Below are 23,303 nucleotides of genomic sequence, written 5' to 3'. Positions count from 1 at the left end.
GCGCCACGGATGGCTGCCTCGGTGTGGAGCGCTTCTATTGTTTTGTTGTTTTTGTTTGTTTGTCCTGTGTTTAGTAATCTTTTTCCAGTCAGTTTTACCAGAGATGAACTGCTGAACATTTGACAGCATATACCAGTCAATCTTTTCCCGGATTTTGAATATTCAGACGTTTTGTTTTAAATTTTATTTGGAGGCGTGGCTGTGTTGTTTAAACGCGCTATGAGACGCAGGCGAGGAAGACGGCCGGTGCGCTGGTCAAGCTCCGTCGGCAGGGCTTTCGAACAACGCTGCCGAGCATTCATCTTGCGAATGTCCACTCTCTCCCTAACAAAACGGATGAACTACATCTCCTCACCCGCACAAACAAGGACTTTTCAATCTCTGCTGCCTTGTGCTTCACAGAAACGTGGCTGAGTGAAGCCATTCCGGACAGCGCGTTACATTTGCCGGGCTTTCAGCTGTTCAGAGCGGAGTTAACGGGGAAAACAAGAGGCTGTGGAACGTGCTTTTACACCAATGAAAGTTGGTGTACAGATGTAACAACGTTAAAGAGGATGTGCTGTCCTAATTTGGAAGCGCTCTTTATTAACTGTAAGCCTTTCTACTCGCCGAGGGAGTTTTCTTCGTTTATTCTGGTGAGTGTGTATATCGCGCCAAACGCGTGTTTGAACACAGTGCTGCAACAGCTGGCTGATCAAATCACAGACATGGAACAACAATACCCAGACTCCGTTATTATTATTCTTGGGGATTTAAAAAAAGCAAATCTCACACGTGAACTGCCCAAATACAAACAGCACATCACATGCCCCACCAGAGACAGGAACATACTGGATCATTGTTACACAACAAAAAATGATGCATATCTCTCTGTCCCTAGAGCAGCTTTGGGACTCTCTGATCACTGTCTGGTTCATCTTCTTCCAACCTACAGACAGAAATTAAAATCTGCTAAGCCTGTATTAAGGACTGTAAAGAGATGGACCATCGAAACAGAGCTGGAACTACAAGCCTGCTTTTGACTGCACTGATTGGAGTGTTTTTGAGGCTGCAGCCACAGACATGGATGAGCTTACAGACACTGTTACATAATATATCAGTTTCTGTGAGGATATGTGCATTCCTACTAGGACTTATTTAACATTTAACAACGACAAACCATGGTTTACAGTGGAACTCAGGCAGCTTCGTCAGGCCAAAGAGGATGCTTACAGGGGTGGGGATAATGTCTTGTACAATCAGGCCAGGAACACACTGAACAAGGAAATCAGAGTTGCTAAAAGAAGATACTCTGAGAAGCTGAAAAACAAGTTTTCAGCTAACGACCCTGCATCAGTGTGGAGTGGCATGAAACAACTTAAGAATTACAGGACTCCTACCCCCAACCCTTTAGGGAACCAACAACTGGCTGACGACCTTAATATGTTCTACTGCAGATTTGAAAGGCCCAATCACACACCCCACACCCAAACTGACCTTCACTTTACACAAACACCAACACCTCCTGCAACCCCCCTCCTCCCCCCTCCTGCTACTCAACCTGCACTTAAGATCTGTGAAGATGATGTGAGCCGTGTCTTTCGGAAACAAAAGACGAGGAAGGCTTCAGGCCCAGATGGTGTCTCACCAGCGTGTCTTCGATCCTGTGCTAACCAGCTGGCCCCCATCTTCACACAGATCTTCAATAGATCACTGGAGCAGTGTGAAGACCCATGCTGCTTCAAACGTTCCACTATCATCCGCATCCCAAAGAAACCAAAAATCATAGGACTTAATGACTACAGAACTGTCGCCCTGACGTCTGTGGTCATGAAGTCATTTGAGAGACTGGTGTTGGTCCACCTGAAAGACATCACTGGACCCTTTCTAGATCCCCTTCAATATGCTTATCGAGCAAACAGGTCTGTGGATGATGCAGTCAACATGGGATTGCATCATATCCTGCAACATCTGGACAGACCAGGGACATATGCAAGGATCCTTTTTGTGGACTTCAGTTCGGCTTTCAACACCATCATCCCAGCTATACTCCGGACTAAATTACACCAACTGTCTGTTCCCACGTCTATCTGTCAGTGGATTACCAGCTTTCTGACAGACAGGCAGCAGCTTGTGAGACAGTGGAAATTCACTTCCAGCACCTGTACAATCAGCACTGGTGCCCCCCAGGGATGTGTGCTCTCCCCACTACTCTTCTCCCTCTACACCAATGACTGCATCGCCAAGAACCCCTCTGTCAAGCTCCTGAAGTTTGCAGATGACACCACTGTCATCGGCCTCATCCGAGATGACGATGAGTCTGCATACAGAAGGGAGGTTGAACAGCTGGCTGTCTGGTGCAGTCAAAACATCCTGGAGCTGAACATGCTCAAAACAGTGGAGATGATAGTAGACTTTAGGAGGAACACCCCAACACTGACCCCCCTCACCATTCTAAACAGCACTGTGGCAGCAGTGGCACATTCAGGTTCCTGGGTACTACCATCTCACAGGACCTGAAGTGGAAGACCCACATTGTCTCCATTGCGAAAAAGGCCCAGCAGAGGTTATACTTCCTTATTGTGTATTCTATATATACTTTTTTCTTTTCAATATGTATCTATTTTTTATTCAATTTTAATTATTTTTTAAAAGTCTTGTTGCTGTTTTTGTATTGTTGTGTACTGGAAGCTCCTGTCACCAAGACAAATTCCTTGTATGTGTAAGCATATTTGGCATTAAAGCTCATTCTGATTCTGAATTAGAAATCGGGTGATGAGGAGCGGAGCGCTGAGGGAGGTGCAGAGCCCGAGGGAGGCGTGACAATGACAGAGTTTTCACACATACCTGAGTTTGCTGGAAAAACAGCACAGGCACAGCCGATGAATTCAGATAGTGACCCTTTGTTTCTTTTGATGGTCTGAAATCCTCAGGGGTAAAATATTCACTGCACACCCTCCAATATTTGAGAGAATGTAGGGGTGTACTGATATCCAGGTTCAGCACGATAAGCCAGAGCTGCAATTGCTCATGATCACGTATAGCCATTTCTTTGGGGTTTCTGAAGGTTGAAGCATCCAGGATACACACACCAAATGACCATTTTGAACAATACACTTATACAAATACAAATCTACAGCAAAGACAATTAAACCTTTGTACAGCACTCCTTCTCTTGTAAACAATCATGTGGATTATTTTGATGCACCCTAAATATGCATTTTGGCCCGTCAAAAATACATTCACTTGCATTTTTTAAAGGAGGAGGCCTGAAATGAAATCCTAAAAATCTTAAATTCTGTTTTGATAAAGAAAGAAAGTCAGGTACATCTTGGATGGCCTGAGGGTGAGTAAATTCAGCAAATTTTCATTTTCGGGTGAACTATTACTTTAAGAAACCTGCTGGGTGCTGGTTTTTTTTTTTTTTTTACAGAGGTTATAACTGATGTTTTCTATTTATAATTGTGCATCCATACTTCTACTTGTCATTGAGTACACTTGCCAAATCTATATGAATTAAAATTAACTCACACCAAACTGTAGTGTAATATAGATAGACTGACACACAGAGAATTGAAATAGGTGCAAATATGGAAGCAATACAAAACAGTGATAAAGTCTGTTTGTTTATATGCTTTTTTTCATTCACAAAGTCGCTAAATAAATACAACTTTATAATAATAATAATAATAATTATTAGTAGTAGTAGTAGTAGTAGTAGTAGTAGAATTAATATTATTATTATTACTTAAAGTAATTACAAAAATAAACAAAATGTCGGAACAGTGGCACGTAAGGTAGTGCGTTGATGACATAAAGAGCTTTTGTGCTCACAGGGACCCGGATTTGAATCCAACCTGGGTCATCTCCCAATTTCATTCCCCCTCTCTCTCCCTTCACTTTCCTGTCAGTTCTCCACTACCCTATTTAATAAAGACAAAAAGGCATATAGGATTTGCACCCTGGTACTAGTAATGGTAGATGCTATTTAAACTCTTGGTTCAAATAGTGGCAGATATTATTTGGACCCCTAACTACCCATACTAACATACAGCACAGCGGCATGACTGCAGCATGTTTATTACGTTTATATAGAGTCTGACAGACACACTACACAAACCCCATACCCCTAAACCTAACCCTAACCTTCCTTTACATGGTTTTACTATAGTGACCTTAGTATCACCATGGTATTTTTTAGTAAAATTATAATAACAACAAAATTAAACATGGTTACTATATTAAAACCATACAATATTACTATAGTAAAACTACCTTTATATTGTTTTTTTGTTTATTATTATAAGTAGTATTAAATAAAACATTAAGAATGGAGACAGGAAACAGAATGGGAAAAAGAGTGCGACAAAAGCAGATTTGAACCCGTATCGAACACAGTTTCACCAGCGTTACACCCCAAGTCACTGCAGCGATACCTACAACTCAGTTTGTTGACTATTTCTGTGTTTCCAATAGACTACTATGGTACAAATAGCCGAGCTGTGTGGCAGGTGCTATTTACACCTGGGTGCAAATAGACCCTCTGTTAAAAAAAGAAATAAAATTGATTGCCAACCAGGCTGAGAAAACTGATTTAGAGTCATTCCTGTTTGCAGGTGATCAAGCTGACTTTTGAGGAGTTTGACTTGGAACGCGGCTACGATACTCTAACCGTGGGCGACGGGGCTGTAATCGGTGATCAGCGTACAGTCTTTCATGTGTGAGTACTTTTGTTCTTCTCCTTTCTTCTCCATCCTCTCTCAAACTCCTCCCAGGCTGCATCTCCCACTCTTTAGCCCTCCTCTCTGTGTGTGTAAACTGCTCCCTGCCCCCCACCCCCTGGTTCTTTCATCTCTCAACGTCCTAACTTCCTTCAGCCTCTTCCTTTTCTCTCCTCCTCCGCCGTTTCTTCATCTTACCCTTTCGATTTCATCTCATTTCATCATCCCGCTGAGCAAAAGTATATGGCAGAAATACCCAAAGCTTTATTGTCAATCACAATGAGTCTCAATGTTAGAACAAGATCATGCCTGCCGCAAAAGAGTGCATCACATATTGACGCCCCCATAATGCAGATTTCCACACCAGATGCCCGGGAACGTTGTTCAGTGTGTTGTTATTAATTGTGCTGAGATTTATGGCATTCATAAAGTTTTATCGGTAGCATTTTATGTGCGCTCTCTGGCAGAGGTGGACAAGTACTTTTGTTCCTTTTGAATGGCCCTTTCACTCTGGTTACTCAAAGTCCCCTGGTGGACTAATATGCTTAAATAACAGGTCTAAAAGCACTTATGGACCATTTCTGGAGGTCCTTGAAGGCAAAAGTTGGAAAAATCAGGGAACTCCCAGGGTTCCCCAGGAGGTGCCAAGTGATACTGTACATACTGAGAGTGAAGAATCACTGTATTACTGTCATTGTTCTTAGTGTCTGTCTATCTTAATCTGTTTTTAAGGTTGTCTGGGACCACAACCCCAGATCTTGTGGTCAGCACCAGCCATCAGATGTGGCTCAATTTCAAGACGGATGACACCAGTGGCTCCTTGGGCTTCAAGGTTTCTTATGAAGGTAAGTTGAGTATAGTGGTTTGTGACTGGATCCAGAGGAAAAGCAAGGACTCTTAAGCCAATTTAAAAAAGGGTTGCTCTCACACTAGAGCTTTTGTTGTGGACCCGAGTCTGTTTGATGTCAGAGTTTAGTGGTTGTGAAGCATTATTTTTTTGTTACTTGAAAAGTTGGTCTGGGGTACAGTTAGTGTAAACTCCGGTACTATTCTCTTTTGGTATGAAAGCAATCCGTTCTAAATTGCGTAAGTGCATCTTTGCATGCTCCCTCTCGCACATGTAGTATAATGCATTTCTTATATGCTTGTCTCAGAATAAATTGCCTTCGGAGAGCAGCTCACATTCTTTGCGTCTTTTGTAATGTATCTGCAGCATACAAACAAAAGTGCTGTTCTGTTCATATAAAGTTTTAGTGGTAAATCCAAAGGGACAAAAACATGAATAAAACAGTGAAGCTGGCAGTTTTTTGCCCTCAGTCGTTACCTTGCTACAGTGGTAAACAGCTCTTGCTAGTACTCTCTGTGTTACTCACGTTGATGATGCAAACACACCCCAGTTCCGTCCCAAAAGTACAATATGAAAAGAGACTAGCAGGGACATGAAGGGGGTAGAATCAAACTATCTGTCAGATCAAGCAATCATACCAAGTGTGAAAACAGCCTAAAACACACTAGCTACACGAAACCTGTAGTTCACCATTATTTAAAGTAACATTTTTGTCTCATTGCTTTGGAGGGATGTGATTACACATTTGGTAGTTATCATGTCAATCGAGTGTTTTCTTTTGAAGCCTCTTACCATGGCTGTGTCATTACGAAGTGATGATCCTTTACTGTAATCAAAAATTTTATTGTTATTTTTCCTCCATCTATGTTTACAACATTATAACCACTTTTCTCTTGTATGAATCATGTGGGTGGGCATGAAAAGCCTTTAAATGCCTGTTTGGTCTTTGTTTATTCCCTATTGCAATGATTGCAGATACTATTCAGGGTGAAGCCTGAATGTAAATTGTTCATTGGTCTAATTAATGCAAAGCATTCCCATTGATGGTATACACATAGTGGAACTCCAAGTTTATACACTAACTTGGTCATTGTCGGTGTAATCTTGTACCTTATGTTTTCCTCTGAGCAAATTTCTAAATTTTCTTCTATGCTATTTGACACTCTTGGGATATCCACTAAGAATACGAGCACAGCATGTTCTTTTTATTATTTTCTTTTCACATTCTAACATTATACCTTCTACTCATGTGGCAAGGTTCATCAAAGCAGACTGTGATCGTTTAACCTTGCGGGAATGAGGGCCACAGGATGACAAGGATATCATGCAAGAGCGTCTACTAGTTTTCTGTTTTCAGTGCAGAGCTCTTTATGTCTGATTGGAAACCAGAACACACGAGCTTCCATCCTGGCCCTCTTTCAGACACAAATGGAGGACTTTGACATATTTTATGAATTACAAACCAATATTTGCTGTCAGATCCACAGTAAGCCTCCAGGCCAGCAGTTTTTTTATGCTTATTTTTTAGCTGCAAAAACATAAGACAAAAGTGGAGCAGTGTTCATACCCCAGCATGTTTAAAACAATGAGAGACACTTAATGAAGTTGAGGATTCTCTTTGAACCTCTGCCTGTGGGGCGAGATGCACCTCGAAATTATTGCATCTCAAATTTCCATATTTATGAGCATAATTGCTCAGAATGCTCAGAGCCAGTGTAGACCCAAGCTGTCTTTTAACTGTCATGTTCTGTTGCATTGACTTTACGTTTTTTTTGTTTGGAGTTCCAAAGATACCAATAACTATGTTTCCATCCAAGGATTGTTTGCGAAATAAGTTTTAGAGCATAAAAAAAAAGCTGATGGAAACGCAAATTATCGCTAAAATTTCACAACTGTCGACATAATATTTTTCCATTTAACTCTAGCACATAAATTCTATGTCAATACTTCAAATGTCACGAAAAACTGGTTTGGAAACACTTTTTGTCGAGAAAGTTGGCATTAACGCAAAAATGTAGTGTCACATGACAAAATTTACCCCAATCGTTAACCTGTGTTAATCATGACGACAAGGTATAGCCTACATCCTTAAAGGCTAATTTATTGAATATGATTATGGATTTATCTTAACGGCATACCTGCACAGATCCGATGCTGCAATCATGACACTTCCAGGAGTGCTGACACAAATATCTTGTATCATGCACATCGAAAAGTGCACGGAGAACAAATGAATGGCCACTGCTTGTGATTCATTTAAAGAGCACCTATTATGGTTTTTCAAATATTACCTTTCATGTAGTGTGTTATATAGCTGTTTGTGAATGTAAAAAAGTGTGCAAAGTTTCAAAATTCAAAGTGCATGACAAATGAAGTTATTGACTCCCAAAAGAAAGAACTGATTTTGAACGCCTGAAACATCTTGGTTACTGATGTAACCTCTGTTCCCTGATGGAGAGAACGAGACATTGTTTTGATGTAGTGACACTAGGGGTTCGATCTTGAGATCACCTTTGTTTAAAATAGAAAAGGCCAGTGAAAATTGGCGAGTGGAATTTGCATGCCACTCTCTGCCCCGGACATACGGGTATAAAAGGAGATGGCGTGCACCACTCATTCAGATTTATGCTGAGGAGCTGATAGAGAGTCCCGGCCATGTCAGCGGCCAGTTCAGCGTCACGGCAGGAGGGACACAATGTCTTGTTCCCTCCATCAGGGAACAGAGGTTACATCAGTAACCAAGACGATCCCTGTCTATCACTCTCTCAATGTTGTGTCGATGTAGTGACACTAGGGGTTCCTATAGGAAACACTGCAGGTGCTGAACTGTGTCACAAGGTACGGAATAGTGGACACAGGCAAGCTGCTGCGTGCCTCGCAGCAAGCGCTCAACCATGTCATGACCTTCCAGCGAGTTAGGTAAGGTGTCTCCCAAGTCCCGTTAAGGGGGGAGGAGGCACTTACCCAAGGGTACCGGCAGAGCCTTTCCTGATTTGCTGTTAAGCAATTTCCCACCGAGCACTTTCTAGAATAGCACTGGGAAGTGCTCTTCCCTCTCCAGGAGGGAGGGCAATATGGAGAACACAACCTACCAGAGGGAGGTTAACATGTGGAGAATACCACCGGAGGACTTTATCTACAGAGAGGGTACGCAGCAACAATGGCCGAGTCAGAGAAAGCTCTGGCGAGGGGAAACATAGGGTTCACCTATGGGGAAACCGAACAGTGGAAACTCATCATACGGGATTACCAAGGGGAATCACCACGTATGAAGCACTGAACCCGAGCACACGGGCTCACCTGAAAAGGGGCAAACCACGAGTACTGGGCCTGGTGCCATAACTCCCCCGCCGAGTTCGTCACCAAACAGTGCTTAAGAATAAAAGAGGCATCTGGGGTTCACCAGATACGGGGAACTGTTGTGGACAAAAGGCGCACATTATCACCTTTGAAAAAGGGGAAAGGGACTTCGGAGGCCTGAAATCAGCCGAGTCACACCACGGCAGGATGTGCTTAATCACCTCGGTCTGCTTCCTCATCACTGATGGGCGAAATCCTCGATGGTGCCGCCAAAAAGCGACCGAATGCTCATCCTCATTGCGAGCCACTTATGACACATTAAACCCGCCCTGAGGTGGGCCGCCTGCATCGCTCGACAGCTCTTCCGGATAGAACGAGCGTGCTGGGTGATGAGAGGCGGAAACGCTCCCATGTCCACATATAGATCGCCCGTGGTGCTTGCCGACCTGGCCGGCTGAGCATCATCCCAGGATGGACCAGGTTGGGGAGCAGCTGCAGTTGCTCCCTGCTTCACGAAAAAGGAAGTGGCGCCCCAAGCACTCGAGACAGATTTCATGGCTGTCCGGAGGGGAGAGATAACAACCACATCCAGTAGCGCAAACGCGGAAGGACATCTTTAAAAAGATGCCAAGCATTGTGTGAGCTCTTTTAGAAGGAAATATACTCTTTTGAATATACTCTTTTAGCACCCGTAGACTCAGCCGCTGAAGCGCCCAGGGGAAGCACAACATTCGACCATGCGAGGGTGACCGAGCCTGCATTCGGCTCCAAAGAAAAAATCTGAATGAGTGGTGCACACCATTTCCTTTTATACCCGTATGTCCGGGGCGGAGAGTTGCATGTAAATTCCACTTGCCAATTCTCATTGGCCTTTTCTATTTTAAGCAAAGGTGATTGGGGCTCTCAAGATCGAACCCCTAGTGTCACTACATCGACACAACGTCAAGTGAGTAACAGACAGGGAACGAGTCGTTAGTAATTCCAGACTTACTTCCTGTACTAACCTATTTAATTTGGTAACAAAAAAACCCACCTCTGATCTTCATTGGCTGCTCACGAACAGCTTTGACCCGCCCTCAAACACTACACTAAGCGGTAGACCAATCACAACAGACTGGGATATCTGACCAATCAGAGCAGAGTAGGCTCTCTGAAAGGAGGAGTTAAGAATGAATCCTTTAGAACGGATCATTGAAAGAGTCATTTTTGACACTGGGGAAAAAAAGATAATGCTGCAATTTAAATTATGAGCAAATTAAAGTGTTTTTTACCTTGGATTCATGTAAATCTATTGTATGAGACCTTTAAAACAAAATTAGGCACGTTTAAAAAACATAATAGGTGCGGTTTTATCGCAGTAGCCGTTTATTTATTAAAGTTACTTTTCCACACCATTCAAAATAATAGACGACAGTCATGGAATTAGCCCATAATAATAATAATAATAATAATAATAATACAAAACATAGCATTTCTATGCACAAAGATGTTTTAAATTAAAAATAAATACTCAATACCAGGAGAAAAGCATCAGTGTGCTTTTTTTGGAGCAATTACATGGCCCAGTTCTATACAATTATTGTTTAGCTTACTTTTGAAAAAAAATTCGGCTAAATTCCCTTTATTAAATTAGACTAAATAAATTACCAAATGAATAAAGCATTAAATAAAATAATTAATTACCAAACAAAAATAAAAAATAAAAAAATATTTTTGAGACCTATATAGGCTATGCCTTTCTTTACACAAACTTAAATTAGCTTTACCCTGTTCTGAAAAAAAATGTCAGCTGAATGACATTCTCAGAATGTTCTACACTTTTTTCAAGACTATAAACTATCAGAACTATTTGTCCAATGCTGAGTTCACTTTCAGAAAACAAGCTTTTGAACATTTTAAAACTTTTAAATATTTTAATTTAACCTTTACCTCGGTTTGCTGAGCTTCTTCAGAAAATGTAAATTGCATTATGATGTAAAAATTAATTTTAGATGACAATCAAGTTCAGTTGGTCGTTAAAAATTGCTGGACAAATATGCGGGGCATAATGCAGTTGTGATGGCAATGCTTTAGATTAGATGATTCTTCAAAATAACCTATTGAATATTAAGAATGCATCGTGTGTAATCCCTGATATTACACGCATCAATTTTTCTTTAATAGCTGTGCACACATCATATACACATCGATGGATGGTCCTTATACTAAGACCGAAAGTTTCCGCCATTACTTGGTGCAGGTTGCCAGCTTGAACAGGGCCATGACGATTCGCTTTCGGGTCGGAACCGGTGGCAACCTGCGATAGGCACAACATCAGGACCGATATTACAGTCCTATCAGAAGGGCAACTGCTCCCTTTTGATTGCAATTCCTCATCTTCTGATTGTATTTATTTGTGAAATTAAAATGACAGTAAGCTGGCTAATTTCAATGAATGGTCTCAATACTCTCCCCATTTTACCAAAACTTTGGAAGAAAAATTAGGGACATCTTGGAGGCGAAAGGTACACAATTAGCGATAAACACACATTTCTGTATGGAAACGGCTTAAGGGCAGATTTATTTTGCGATAAACCAAAACTTTACATTAAAAAAAACTTTTTTTTAGGCATGATGTCATCACACACTCACCATTTTTATCGCTAAAAGACCATTTGAATGGAAACAGTCAGAAGACAGCAAATTTTGCAAAAACATTTTACGCATTTTCACTTTGTCGTTAACAAAATTGCACGAAAAGTGGATGGAATCTAGACTAATGATGTATTTATAAAAAAAATACTGTTAATACTTTCGAAATTAACATTTTATTTCCCCTTCAAAATAGTTCTTTTGACCTAATTTAAACCCATTTGACATATTTTTTTAAGCTTCTGCCCTCTGTTATATTAAAGTAGCCATGCACTTTTCAAAAATGTGAAATGTCACATTTAAAAAATGCAATAAGATCAGAGCATTATAACTGATGACAAATCCCCCAGTATCGTTATTTCTTATTTATGATCTGATGTCTGCCATGAAAGCTCAAAACTAATGCAGTAAAAGCAGGCATGCCATGGGCATATACTCTCTTGCGACACTAGAGGATTCAGATATTTAAAACTTTCACGTCTATCACTTTAAATTTTTACCTCTCACATCCTCTGCAGAAATATATAACTGAAGACCCAAAAGGGAAGATGATTCCTAGTTGCATGTGTGCTGGAAGATGTTACAACCCACTTCAGTTTAGCGGTTGGAGAGGTGCAATAAGGAGTTGGAATTTCCTCCTCCTGTCCCAGCACACTAGCTGCGTTTCCACTATCGTGCCAACAGAGGGCGTGCCAGTGCATGCCAGGGCTAGTTGCGTTCCCTCTGTCACTTCCAGGACTTCATTGTCCAACAATCACCCAACACTTCTAGTGCCCTGGCCTGCCGATTACCCTTGGGCAAAAGAAGGCCAGCTGGGGATTGAGGTGGGGTCAATGTCAAAGGCAAAGTTTTACTGAGTCAGGTCAGACGTTTCAGCACCAAAATACAAATTTCTCAATTTTTCAAATCTAGCTACCAGCTTACTTCAAAAGATCAATGAAGAATCGTCAGTAGATGAAATCAGGGCTGCTCTAAATATTTGGGCTGATGAAAATATGCAATGTAAGATTGACGATGTCTGCCGAAACGAAGACATGAAGTATATTGTCGTTGAACTTGCCAAGTTTGCCAAAAAATAAATAAATATTGCAGACACAGTACACATCACTGTTCATTTCAAGGGCTTGCTAGTCTCCAGAGTCTGATACCTCAGCTTGAGTTTCCCTCTTGCTTGTGAAACGGCAGGGTGTGTGACGTTGGCAGGTTGGCAGGTTTTAGGGCAAGGCTGCGGTCCGATGGTGGGAATGCAGATTGATGTTGGTCTCTCAGTCTGTGGCTGTTGGCCCCTGCTGACCAGTTGATAGCCCTGGCTCGCACTGGCCCAATAGTGGAAAAGCGGCTATTGATCACTGACACTTTTAATAAACAATATATTTTAAACAGAAAGCTTGAATGAAGTACAAAAAGACTCAGGAGGGGATAAGGCCAAAATAACAAACAAAAAGATGAGCTAATAATTACATTACCTGAACAAAGAACATCGAAAAGAAACAACATAAGTCTTCCTAACTCCCTCTTGGACACAAAACAGGAGAAAAAGGTAATATGAAGTAAACTAAACTGGCATCCGCCTCCCTAGAACTTCCTTTTACTTGTAACAATTGCTATCCAATGATTGATGATAAACAAGTTAGTTTTAACAATAAAACTCTTAGTCAAAGAGATCAACAATATTTACCAATATTTAAAGAAATGCCACTAGAAAAACAACAGTTCACACAAAGTAGCTACAACAACCATCTAGACCAGGAGAGGGGAATGCTTATGCCAATATACTGCCAAGGCTTTATACCCATCTTCCTCTTCCGACAACCAATTATGACAGCTGAATGATTAGCAGTCGTTAGTGACAGCAGCAGTCTCAGGGCAGTCTGTGAGGAGAGAGAGAAGAAACGGGTGCACAATACACACAGAGCATTCGACTTTGGACATAACAGGGAACTGTCGATAAGAATGCTTTCGTCCAACTGCTGGCTATACTTTACAGTTCTCCTCCTGTTTCTGATAAAGCATGAGTCAGATAAGCTCACACTGAGGTTGTATTAATTGTGTATATTTGTTTGCATGTAGATCTATGTCACAGCTTTTTCTCTTTTATTGCAGAGCATCAGTGCAGCTCTGCCCCCTACATATTTTAACATTGTGTTAAAGTGGAGAACACAGTGTGTGAGGATTTACTTGTTCCCTATCTGTCACTCACTCAACGTTGGTGTCGATGTAGTGACACTAGGGGTCACTCTTGGGAGCCCGAGACACCTCTGGTCTTTGATAAAAGGCCAATGAAAATTGGCGAGTGGTATTTGCATGCCACTCCCCCGAACATACGGGTATAAAAGGAGCTGGTATGCAACCACTCATTCAGATTTTCTCTTCGGAGCCGAACGGTCATGCTCATTGAGCTGAATACTACTGTTCATTCACCTGCTGGATCTGACGGCGCATTTCAGCGGCTTCTCCCTCCTCTGCACTGGTGCACTGCAGAGAACGCCCCTGGGCACTTCGGCAGAAAAACTAGAGAGTATATTTTCTGAAAGAGCATTTTTCCCCTCTAAAAGAGTATATATTTCTCTAAAAGAGCGCACACACGGAACGTCTTTTTAAAGACGCGTCTTTTTAAAGATGCTTTTCCGATTGTGTGTTATTCCTGGTTGTGCTCGTTATCTCTCGCCTTCTAACGGTCACGATCACTGTCTTTCGTGTCTGGGCACTGCTCATGCGGAGACAGCGTTCGTGGATGGTCACATTCTCATTGCGAGAATGTGTCCATGGCAACGTTGCGGTCGCGGCTCGCCTTCGTAAGGAAGGGAGCCACCCCAGAGGCTCCCGCCTCGGTCCTTTTACCCACGGGTTTGAGGCCAGCACGGCTAGCACTGGGGGCGATTTGGGGACCCCAATGGGACCGCCTCCGCCGGGTATCCCCCCGCGGACCTCCCATTCCCCAGCACGCTCGTCTGCCCCGATCGGGCTTCCGGGTGAGTCCGCCGGCTCGTCTCACGGCGAGTTCGACCTCTTATTCGGAGCCCGCGAAAGTGATGAGCTCTCGAGCGCAGCATCGGAGAGCGGGCTCGTCCAGTCGGAAGCCTCAGCTGGGCTCCTTCCTTCGGGGTCGATTGCCCAGTCACAGGCTGACGCGGAGATGATGACATGCTTTCCCGGACAGCCGCGAGCGTTGGTTAGAGTGGATTTCACCGCTCTTCCCTGAACCCTCGCAGCTCGGTGATTGGTTCCTGGGCTCGCGGCGCCGCTCAAAGCCACGCCCCGCCCCGTTCCTTTCTTCCCGGAAGTGCATGAAGAGCTGACAAGGTCGCAGGAGGCACCTTTTACTGCCCGGTCCCGATATTTTCAGCTTCCCCGCTCTCACTACCCTCGATGGTGGGGCGGCCAAGGGTTATTCGGTAATCCCCCGGTGGATAAAGGCGCTCGCGGTGCACCTATGCCCGCAGAGCGCCGCCACCTGGCGCGGGTGCCCAAAGCCCCCGTCCAAGGCCTGTAGGTTTACGTCGTCTCTGAAGGTCAAAGCCTACGGCACTGCTGGGCAAGCCGCCTCCGCCCTGCACGCCATGGCTCTCCTGCAAGTCCGCCAAGGCGCTAAAGGAACTGCACGAGGTTAGTTCTGCCCCAGGATTGATGCAGGAACTGCGCTCGGCGACCGACCTCGCTCTCCGAGTGACGGAGGTCACGGCGCGGTCTCTCGGGTGGACGATGGCCACACTAGTGGTCCAGGAGCGCCACCTTTGGCTCAACCTGGTCGAGATGGGTGAGGCCGACATTACACGATTCCTTGCTGCCCCCATTTCCCAGGCGGGCCTATTCGGCGACACCGTCGAGGACTTTGACCAGCAGTTCTCGATGGTAGAGCAGTAGATGGATGCTAGCCGGCTTGTCCTGCCCCGGCATGGCTCAAGATCCTGCACCCCATCTACTCATCGCCGAGGGCGTCCCCCTGCGGTGACTGCACCGGCTCCGCCGCAGCCCGCCCCTCCGGCCCGGCCCCGGCGTGGAGCCCACCGCAGGAAGCCGACGCCATCCGTCTCACAGCCGGCACCGAAGAACCCATGGAGGTCTTCGAAGCGCCCCTGAGACGGGCGACCCAGGGACAACGAAACCCGCTGCTCTGGAGCTGGTAAGCAGATCTTCTTTTTGTTACCTTTTGCATTTAATTGCGCTGCATGCCCAAGTGGCTGCAGTACTCAAGAGCTCCGCAAGAGTGGTTTCCTTGTTCCCTGGGTCACATATTCGGTGTGTACGGCTGGCATCACGACCACCATCCACCACTCCATTTGGCAGGTTGGCGCTCCAGCAGCGGTCTCCCGCCCTGAGCGCCCAGCTGTGGCACAAATCCGCCCCCGATGTGACAGTCTCCACGGGTCATGAGGACAGGCCTCTTCCTCCCCCGTCCCAGGCTGTTCCAGGGGTGGTCACAAGGAGCCAGGTAAGTGCTTCGATGTCCTTGGACTCAGCATGGCCACGATGTGGTGTGGCACCTCAAGTTCCGCCCCGCCGTGAGGCCCCACCTGCCGGTACAGTACCGAAAAAAGGCGGTGGGTTGCGGCCAATCTTGGACCTGCGAGTACTGAACCGGGCCTTACACAGACTCCCGTTCAAGATGCTGACGCAAAGACGCATTCTAGCGAGCGTCCGGCATCAAGATTGGTTTGCGGCGGTAGACCCGAAGGATGCGTACTTTCACGTCTCGATCCTTCCTCGACACAGACCCTTCCTGCGGTTTGCGTTCGAGGGTCAGGCGTATCGGTACAAGTCCTCCCTTTTGGCCTGTCCCTGTCTCCTCGCATCTTTACGAAGATCACAGAGGCTGCCCTTGCCCTGTTAAGGGAGGTGGGCATTCGCATTCTCAACTATCTCGACGACTGGCTAATCCTAGCTCACTCTCGAGACGGGTTATGCGCACACAGGAACCTGGTGCTCTCACACCTCAGCCAACTAGGGCTTCGGGTCAGCTGGGAAAAGAGCAAGCTCCTCCCGGTTCAGAGCATCTCTTTTCTCGGTTTGGAGTTGGACTCAGTCTCCTTGATGGCGCACCTTACGAACGAGCGCGCCCAGTCGGTGCTGGCCTGTTTGAAGGCATTCAAACAGAAAACAGCGGTTCCACTGAAACATTTTCAGAGGCTCCTGGGGCATATGGCGTCCTCGGCGGTGGCCACCCCGCTCGGGTTGATGCATATGAGGCCGCTTCAGCACTGGCTCCAGACTCGAGTCCCGAGACGGGCATGGCGCCACGGGACACACCGCGTGGTCATTACGTCGGTCTGTCACCGTCTTTTCAGCCCTTGGACCGACCTCTCGTTTCCACGAGCAGGTGTTCCGCTAGAACTGGTCTCCAGGCACGTCGTGGTCACGACAGACACCTCCAAAATGGGCTGGGACGCTGCTGGCAATGGGCACGCAGCCGCCGGCCTCTAGACGGTTCCGCGGCTGCGTTGGCACATCAACTGCCTCGAGTTACTGGCAATTCTGCTCGCCCTGCGGAGGTTCCGGCCATTGATCCAGGGCAAGCACGTGCTAGTTTGGACAGACAGCACGGCAGCGGTAGCATATGTCAACCGCCAAGGCGGTCTGCGCTCCCGCTGTATGTCATAACTCGCCCGCCGTCTCCTCCAACGGAGTTAGCAGCACCAAGTCGCTGCAAGCCACTCACATCCCGGGCAACCTCAACACTTTGGCGGACACGCCGTAACAACAGGTTACCCTCAAGGGAGAGTGGAGACTCCACCTTCAGGTGGTCCAGCTGATTTGGAGTCGATTCAGTCAGGCACAGGTGCACCTGTTCGCCTCCCAAGAATCCTCCCACTGCCCGCTCTGGTACGCCCTCACCGAGGCCTTCCTCGGCATAGACGCGCTGGCACACAGCTGGCATTCGCAAATATGCGTTTTCCCCAGTGAGCCTGCTCGCACAGACCCTGTGCAAGGTCAGGGAGGACGAGGAGAAGGTCGTCCTGGTAAGCACCCTACTGGCCCGCCCAGATGTGGTGCTCGGACCTCACGCTCCTCGTGACAGCTCCCCCCGGGCAAATTCCCCTGAGGAAGGCCCTTCTTTCTCAGGGAAGGGGCTCCATCCGGCACCCGCGCCCAGACCTCTGGAATCTCCATGTCTGACCCCTGGACGGGACGCGGAAGACCTAAGCTGTCTCCCACCTGCGGTGGTAGACACGTTCACTCAGGCTAGGGCTCCCTCTATGAGGTGCCTGTATGCCTTTAAGTGGTGTCTGTTCGCTAAGTGGTGTTCTTCCCATCAGGAAGACCCCCAGAGGTGCGCAGTCAGATCAGTGCTTTCCTTCCTGCAAGAGAGGTTGGAAGGGAGGCTGTCCCCTTCCACCTTGAAGGTGTACGTTGCTGCCATAGCAGCACACCACGACGCAGTCGACGGTAAGTCCTTAGGGAAGCATGATCTGATCATCAGGTTCCTAAGAGGCGCCAGGAGGCTGAATCCCTCCAGGCCACGCCTTGTTCCCTCATCGGACCTCTGTAGTTTTTCAGGGTCTACAGAGAGCCCCCTTTGAGTTTTGCAGTCAGCCGGGCTTAAGGCACTCTCCTTGAAGACTGCCCTCCTGACTGCGCTCACTTCCATCAAGAGGGTAGGTGACCTGCAAGCATTCTCTGTCAGTGAAACATGCCTGGAGTTCGGTCCGGGCTATTCTCACGTGATCCTGAGACCCCCGACCGGGCTATGTGCCCAAGGTTCCCACCACTCCTTTTAGGGACCAGGTGGTGAACCTGCAAGCGCTGCCCCAGGAGGAGGCAGACCCAGCCCTGTCGTTGCTGGGTCCGGTGCGCGCTTTACGCATCTATTTGGATCGCACGCAGAGCTTTAGAATCTCTGAGCAGCTCTTTGTCTGCTTTGGTGTACAGCGGAAAGGAAGCGCTGTCTCCAAGCAGAGGATCACCCACTGGCTCATTGATGCCATAACTATGGCATGTCTCGCCCAAAACATGCCGCCCCCGGTAGGGCTACGAGCCCATTCTACCCGTGGTGTAGTGGCTTCTTGGGCCCTGGCCAGAGGTGCCTCTCTAACAGACATTGCAGAGCAGCAGGCTGGGCAACACCCAACACCTTTGCAAGGTTCTACAACCTCCGGGTGGAACCGGTTTCGTCCCAGGTAGTGGCACGCAACACAAGCGGATAAGCCCGGGATAGCCGGCCGGGTGTATCGCTTGCACATAGCGCCTTCCACCTCCTTTTGAGCTGAAGACGTGCGCTGTTAATTCCCAGTCGTGTTCACAAAAGTTGTTCCCTGGTTGACTTCCTCCGAGCCCTGTGGCAGTCGAGTTTTCGGAGAGACTCGCTGCCGGCCCAGTACACGCGCTAACTAAGAGCCCGGTTCTGGGGTAGGTGCTCCGCATGTGGCGGTTCCCTGTGAGGCTAACCCCATGCGATCTATATCTTCCGCTAGTTCGTTTCCCTACTGGCAAACTGCGTCTTCCTTGGGCAGAGCCCCTCAGTCTCCATGTTGTAGTAACTCCTCCCCCATTGGGCAGGATCTACCTTGAAGACTCTCCACATGGTTGGAAAGACCATGTGATGTATTCTTCCACTTAAATATCCCCCCCTCTCTTGGGGCGAGGTGTGGTCTCCGCGGTGTCCTCCCCTTGGGAGGGACACCCCCCGACTAGACCTGGCGGCCCAATCAGATAATCCCCCTTCTTTTTAGGGAGTGGAAAAAGAGAAGGGGAAAGAGGCCACGACTGCGTTAAGCCTGTCTCTATCTCTGGGTAGTCGACTTGTCCCCAAAAAGGGCCGTTTGACACTCATAACTGTGTTGGGGGAGGTTACGTGTCGACCTGGTGCGCTGGCTATGAGGCACACAGCAAGTCTGCCCACCACACACCGCCAGTTCACGTAACACAGTTCAGCCTTGTGGCGTTTTGTATAGGGACCCCTAGTGTCACTACATCGACACCAACGTCGAGTGAGTGACAGATAGGGAACGTCATGGTTACTGGTGTAACCTCCGTTCCCTGATGGAGGGAACGAGACGTTGGTCCCTCCTGCCACAACGCTGAACTACCCGCTGAAATGGCCGGACCATATATCGGCTCCTCAGCGTAAAACCTGAATGAGTGGTCGCATACCAGCTCCTTTTATACCCGTATGTTCGGGGGAGTGGCATGCAAGTACCACTCGCCAATTTTCATTGGCCTTTTATGAAAGACCAGAGGTGTCTCGGGCTCCCAAGAGTGACCCCTAGTGTCACTACATCGACACCAACGTCTCGTTCCCTCCATCAGGGAACGGAGGTTACACCAGTAACCATGACGTTATACACACTGAGATGTGGCTGAATACCAGGGTTGTGTGCCATTCAGAGTTGAATTAAGAATTCCAGTTCAACTCCTGAATTTGGTAGTAAACAAAAAGTCAAACTGCAGTTTGAATGAAGGGAAATCCAATTCAAATGAAATTAAATTCAAAATTCATATACAGTAACAGATCTAAGTTTAGTTTGTAATAACATATTTCATTTTTCAGTGTAAGATGAAACTTCTCAACATTTATGAGACATTTGATGTTGATTTTGAGATCTGAAAACACTGTGGTGGACAAAACTTGTTGTTTTGTTGGACTCATTAAATCCATGTGCTGTGTGCTGCTGGATTTATTTACATTTCGATGAAGTGAATTTAAAGGTGCTGTAAGTGATTTTAGCCACTCTACTTCCAAAAGACTGAGCCGTTGGATTAGCCACACCCCCTTTTTCCAAAACCCACTCTCCAAAGATACCAAATGAGCTTTATTGAGACAGACATCATGCAGAAACTGTTAAGAACAACAGCAGCAAATAGTGCCCTCAACTGACAACTGTTATGAGCAACATGTCTTAAAAATGGCAGCAAGTCTCATTAATTTGCTGCAACTACAACTCTATGAGAACGTGCAAAATGATTGACATGTCTAAAGCTTCATTGTCTGTGGTCCACAGACACAATTTTGTTTGCTGTTTACAGAGTTTAGAGCTGTCACAGAGACAGGTGAGATATGTTACAACACTTATTTCAGTAATATCTCTCAGGGAGTTGGCCAATTCTTTGCATACTTTTCCAATGAAAAATCACTTACAGCACCTTTAACTTCCTATCATTCCAATTCAACTTCCTAGGGGTGTGGCCAATTTAATTAAACTTCCAAATCATGAAGTGAACCAATTCTGAATTTCTGAATTTTGCCTTACCCTGCTGAATACAGAGAAAGTTTAGCCTCTTTACGACCACAGGTGCATGCTGGGGTAAAATGTAATTCTGGATTTGTATGTTGTGTGGGGATAAATGGATTTATTTGATCTCATGCCTGTCTGCGTTATTAGTAATCCTTGATTAGGAAGTCAATGACTTCCATCTGTGTTTTCAGAGTTTTTTTTTTTTTTTTTTTTTAAACAAAGTAACAGATGAATAAATAATTGGAAGATTGAAACGTGTAAATAACAAATGCCGCTCCTTATGAAAGTGCACATGTTAGCTCTCAGAGAGTGTGTGTTTGTCACTAAGCAGAAGACAGCTTTAACAAATGTTTAGTTTGTGCAGACAAACACTCCCACAGGGACAACTTTGCTGCAGCATTTGTCAACTAAGGGACACCTTCTCTCACAATCCTGTCACCTTAACTGGTGGCTGTGGCCAGAAGTAAGAGTATATACACAACATACTCAATTGCTAAAGCTCTGAATAATTGCCACTTCTAAGAAACAGGACAGAGATTCAGTCCAGGTGCTAACATGTACTTTCCTACATATGCAAGCTTTCTGCAGTCACATTCGGAGCATGCTAGTTAATGGCTTTTGTGGCAATATGACACAGATTGCTGGCATAGCCGTGAAAATACACAAGATACGAAAAACGTTAATATGGAAGATTTATTCTCATCAAGTGTTTTGTTAATGTACAATTTGCACTAAAAAATCAACCAACAAAAATGTAAACTTTTTAATTGTATTTAAAATTATTTAAAAAAGTATAGCCAAAAGATGTAAATATTATATATATATATATATATATATATATATATATATATATATATATATATATATATATATATATATATATATATGTGTATGTATTGTAAATTGTAAATATTGTAAAGTGTAACATTATGTCCAATATTATTAAGAAATTACATAAATTATTGTAGCAGAAGTTAAATGGGTAGAAACAAAGATCATGATATAAAATAGCATTTTACAGTGTGGTATATTGTGTCTGTGTATTATAAGGAACCATGTTCCCCTATATCTTTTGTTAGTTTAATTGCTTATTCAGTTGTTTATTCCTGTTTTACTGTTGAGTTGTTTAGGATCTGTAGTACCTGTATCTCACTAGCTCTTTTATCCCCCTGTACCCCTTTATCTTTCTCACTTTCTGTAGTGGCCTCTTTCTTTTGCTTTGGCCGTGTGCTTCGAAATGAGCCCTGACATATTAAGACAGGTGAAGGTATAAGGGAACAGAGGGAAAAAAGACAATTCATTAGGACAGCAAGCCATTCTGACATTGCACTGGGGCAGCAATGATGGCAGTTCACATGAATATGCTTTGCTCTAGGACAAAGAGCATTAGAAAGACAAAACCGTAGAGAAAAATATGTATGTGTATTTAGATTTTGTGGTAAGTGGTGTTTTTTTGTTTTTGTTTTTTTTGGATAGCAAATATAACTCCACATGTATTAGTGTGGAAGTCTGTGGTTTAGAATCAAATAGCTTGTCATGTTTGTATTTTCATATATATGTACACATATGTACATATACTGTACTTAGATGATACCTTATGCACAATAGTGTAGTCTAGGGGATACGCTGTGTGCCCCCCTATCTTTCTTAGGATTTTGTTTATGCCCACCTAAAATAAGTGATTTCAAGTATGGCTGCCAGTACAACGGGTAGGCTTTTTACCCAAAACTTTTTCAATCTAATAACACGATGCCGCAGCACCACTGAGTGAATGGGGTTTTTCTTTTTTTATTATTATTTTAAAAAGTGTACAGAGATTCTCTCTAAACATGCACAGAGCTGCAGGAGTGAAACTGATGGCACAGGCAAGACAGACAGTCCGACTAAGCTGTTCCACCAATCAGAACGTTCATTTCAGATGCGATTGGATATATGATAACCAATCATATTTTCCGTTTCAGTAAGGGGCGGGACACTTCCAGTGTCTAATGCTAATGCACAAGCAACCCTGGAGTAACCATAATTTGCACTGTAAATTTATTTCCCTGCTAAATGTATATATATACAGTACTGTGCAAAAGTCTTAGGCTCATAAGATGTTTCACAAAAGCATTTGTCTTAAGATAGTTATGTATATCTTCAGCTTTAGTGTGTCAATAGGAAATATAGATGTTAGACTCCCAAATATTAATTTTGTAAATATAATTGATTAGAATAGAAGAACAGGGAGCCCTACAACAGACAGCATGGCCCCCACAGACCCCCTACTGAACATCAAGTCAGTCTGGGATTAAATGAAGAGATAGAAGCAATTGAGACAGCCTAAATAGATAGAAGAACTGTGGCAAATTCTCCAAGAAGCTTGAAACATCCTATCTGCCAACAACCAAGAAAAACTGTGTCAAGGAGTAACTAGGAGAATTGGTGCTGTTTTGGTGGTCACATCAAATATTGATTTAGCTTTTTTTAAGTTTACTGGACTTTGCATGACATTGATAAATGACAACTATTTATGGCATTAATTTTGAAGATATCCTTACTATGCAACATTTTCACCAGTGCCTAAGACTTTTGCACAGTACTGTATATATATATATATATATATATATATATATATATATACACACACACACACACACACACACCGATCAGCCA

At 44.8% G+C, this 23,303-nt stretch overlaps 1 protein-coding gene across 1 annotated transcript in view; it reads left to right on the top strand.

Moving 5' to 3' along the window:
- The window catches only part of LOC127425333 (CUB and sushi domain-containing protein 2-like), a 463,524-nt gene that overhangs the window by 255,939 nt on the left and 184,282 nt on the right, over positions 1-23,303 (top strand). The window contains exons 11-12 of the mRNA XM_051671189.1: positions 4,596-4,699; positions 5,433-5,545. Coding sequence (XP_051527149.1) covers positions 4,596-4,699; positions 5,433-5,545 — 217 coding nt within the window. The remainder of the gene's footprint in view (positions 1-4,595; positions 4,700-5,432; positions 5,546-23,303) is intronic.

This window comes from Myxocyprinus asiaticus, chromosome 34 (assembly GCF_019703515.2).
Source record: "Myxocyprinus asiaticus isolate MX2 ecotype Aquarium Trade chromosome 34, UBuf_Myxa_2, whole genome shotgun sequence".
NCBI classification, from domain to species: Eukaryota; Metazoa; Chordata; class Actinopteri; order Cypriniformes; family Catostomidae; genus Myxocyprinus; species Myxocyprinus asiaticus.
The sequence above is the reverse complement of the archived record's forward strand: the minus strand, read 5'-3'. Positions and strand labels throughout refer to the sequence as shown.